This window comes from Babylonia areolata, chromosome 16, assembly GCF_041734735.1.
Source record: "Babylonia areolata isolate BAREFJ2019XMU chromosome 16, ASM4173473v1, whole genome shotgun sequence".
In the NCBI taxonomy this organism is placed as follows: Eukaryota; Metazoa; Mollusca; class Gastropoda; order Neogastropoda; family Buccinidae; genus Babylonia; species Babylonia areolata.
The window spans coordinates 4,621,405-4,623,904 of NC_134891.1; the positions used below are offsets into that span (position 1 = coordinate 4,621,405).

Here is a 2,500-nt window from a genome sequence, read left to right on the forward strand (position 1 = left end):
TGCACACGGGACCTCGGTTTATCGTCTCATCCGAATGACTAGCGTCCAGACCACCACTCAAGGTCTAATGGAGGGGGAGAAAATATCGGCGGCTGAGCCGTGATTCGAACCAGCGCCCTCAGATTCTCTCGCTTCCTAGGCGGACGCGTTACCTCTAGGCCATCACTCTGTGTGTGTGTGTGTGTGTGTGTGTGTGTGTGTGTGTGTGTGTGTGTGTGTGTGTGTGTGTGTTGTGCGTGCGTGCGCCACTGACTGGGAAGGCCGGGGCGTTGTCATTGCAGTCCACGAAGAGAACTGTGAGTGTGGCAGTGGCTGTCTCGTGGTGTTGGTCACTCAGCGTCACGATCAGCTGCACCGTAGAGGGGTGTTTGGCCACGTCCAGGTCATAGTCAATAAGCGTGGATACCTTGCCTGTAGTAACATTTTTGTCATTCTTATTATCGTTGTCATTATCATTAGTTGTAGTAGTAGTGGCAGTAGCATTATTATCATTATTAAGTAGTAGTAGTAGTCATTTTGTTTTGTTTTAGGGGAAGGGAAGGGACTGGGGGGGGGGGGAGAGATTTGGGGAAGGTGGGGGGGGGGGGGGGGGGAGGGGGTCCACACATTGGGTACGCGTTCAGATGCACGAGCATGAGTCAAGTTCAAACGTCACTCACTGACGCATTATTTATACACATCCACGCGCTCGCACACACACACATGCACACACGCAGACACATACACACGCGTGTGCATATGCATACTGAAGGAGAGAGAGAGAGAGAGAGAGAGAGAGAGAGAGAGAGAGAGAGAGAGAGAGAGAGAGAGGTGGGGGGGTGCGGAGATAGAAGAAAGACAGAGAGAGAGAGAGAGAGAGAGAGAGAGAGAGAGAGAGAGAGAGAGAGAGAGAGAGAGAGAGAGAGAGAGAGAGAGACAAAGTGAGGGAGAAGAAAACGCCATGCGTGCGAATGCTAATCAAGAGAAATCAATAAAAATTCAAAGACAGAAACTGGTATGCGATGATGTCAGAATGTGCGCACCGATAAATAAGCTCGACAATGACATGTTACACATACATCACATCAACAAACAGAAGAATGTTTCTACAAGCAACACTGTCAACAAATATCCCAGGTGGGACAGTGTGCATTTTATTATCCAGCTCGTATTTACTAATTATGATATATGTTGTGTTTATTATTAAGTCATCCACCGTACTTGTCCTGATTGGCTAAGGATTAAATATATGAATGAATAAACAGATAGATAGATGAATAAATATATTCTTTTAAGTAAGAAAGAAAGAAAGAACATATTTTTTTAAATGAATGAATAGATGAATTGATTGATTAATCAAAGGAAAAACACAGAAAATGTAGACAATCTGACGTAATGCCGGAAAATCTCGGAACCTGTTTTCTCGTGGATTTTGAATCGTCCATACTGGTTTGGCTGGACATCCACTGGCTGGACATCAGTGAATGACCACTGGTCATCCTCGTCAGGGTCACTGGCGTTCCACACCGGCATTATGTCCACCTGACAGTCAGACAGACAGACAGACAGACAGACAGACAGACAGACAGACAGACAGACAGACAGACAGACAGACAGACAGACAGACAGACAGACAGACAGACAGACAGACAGACAGACATATGGACATGTGTGGGTGGAGAATGGGTTCACGAATAGCATACGTTTCTGTATACATACCCAAGTACAGATACGTATTCGTTTGCAATACATGCATGTAAACAGAGGTGTGTGTGTGTGTGTGTGTGTGTGTGTGTGTGTGTGTGTGTGTGTGTGTGTGTGTGTGTGTGTGTGTGTGTGTGTGTGTGTGTGTGTGTGAGTGTGTGCGTGAGTGTGCAGTTTGACTTATGCGCAATATAGATACTACTGCTGCTGCTACTACTACTACTACTACCATGCTATTTTCTATCATTATAAAGAAGAGATAAATAAACACATTTATTTTGCTTCTCCATTCTTCCGCGCAGCGCTCAAGCCTTGTCACGCACACAAAGGTGAAAAGAGATGACACAGTCCATGGGGAGCTGTCCATGTTTTGTTCACCCTACGGCCACACGCCACAGGAGACCCTGCACCCTTTATCCTAACCCCTTCCTGTCTGCCCCTTCACTCACCAGGCCCTCACACGTCTCGACGGTCTGTTTCTCAGGGAGTAGCGTCGGAGGTTCGTTGATGTCGACAAGCCGTATAGCCAGCGTGTAGTCCTGTCCAACGCATCCAGTATCAAACATATCCGTAACTATTATCGTCAAGACGATAGCGCTGACGATCAAAAATGGTTATGATGATTATCTTTATCGTACACAGCAAAACACTCTCAAAGGCGCGAACACACGTATGTATGCATGCATGCACATACGTATAGACTTATGTGCAACGCGCACGTACACATACACGCATGTACGGTCATTAGTGTGTGTACAAAAGAATAACTACAACTATCTGCGCGGAGACACACTCTTATTTCATGATTGTGTATTAT

General features: G+C 46.0%; 1 protein-coding gene across 2 annotated transcripts in view; it reads right to left on the reverse strand.

Annotated features, from left to right (window-relative positions):
• LOC143290805 (protocadherin gamma-A12-like) overlaps nucleotides 1–2,500 on the reverse strand; it is a 25,067-nt gene that overhangs the window by 8,151 nt on the left and 14,416 nt on the right. For both annotated transcript variants that reach the window (XM_076600322.1, XM_076600324.1), the window contains exons 8-10: nucleotides 2,133–2,222; nucleotides 1,395–1,521; nucleotides 254–411 (exon numbers count right to left, since the gene is read on the reverse strand). In XM_076600322.1, coding sequence (XP_076456437.1) covers nucleotides 254–411; nucleotides 1,395–1,521; nucleotides 2,133–2,222 — 375 coding nt within the window. The remainder of the gene's footprint in view (nucleotides 1–253; nucleotides 412–1,394; nucleotides 1,522–2,132; nucleotides 2,223–2,500) is intronic.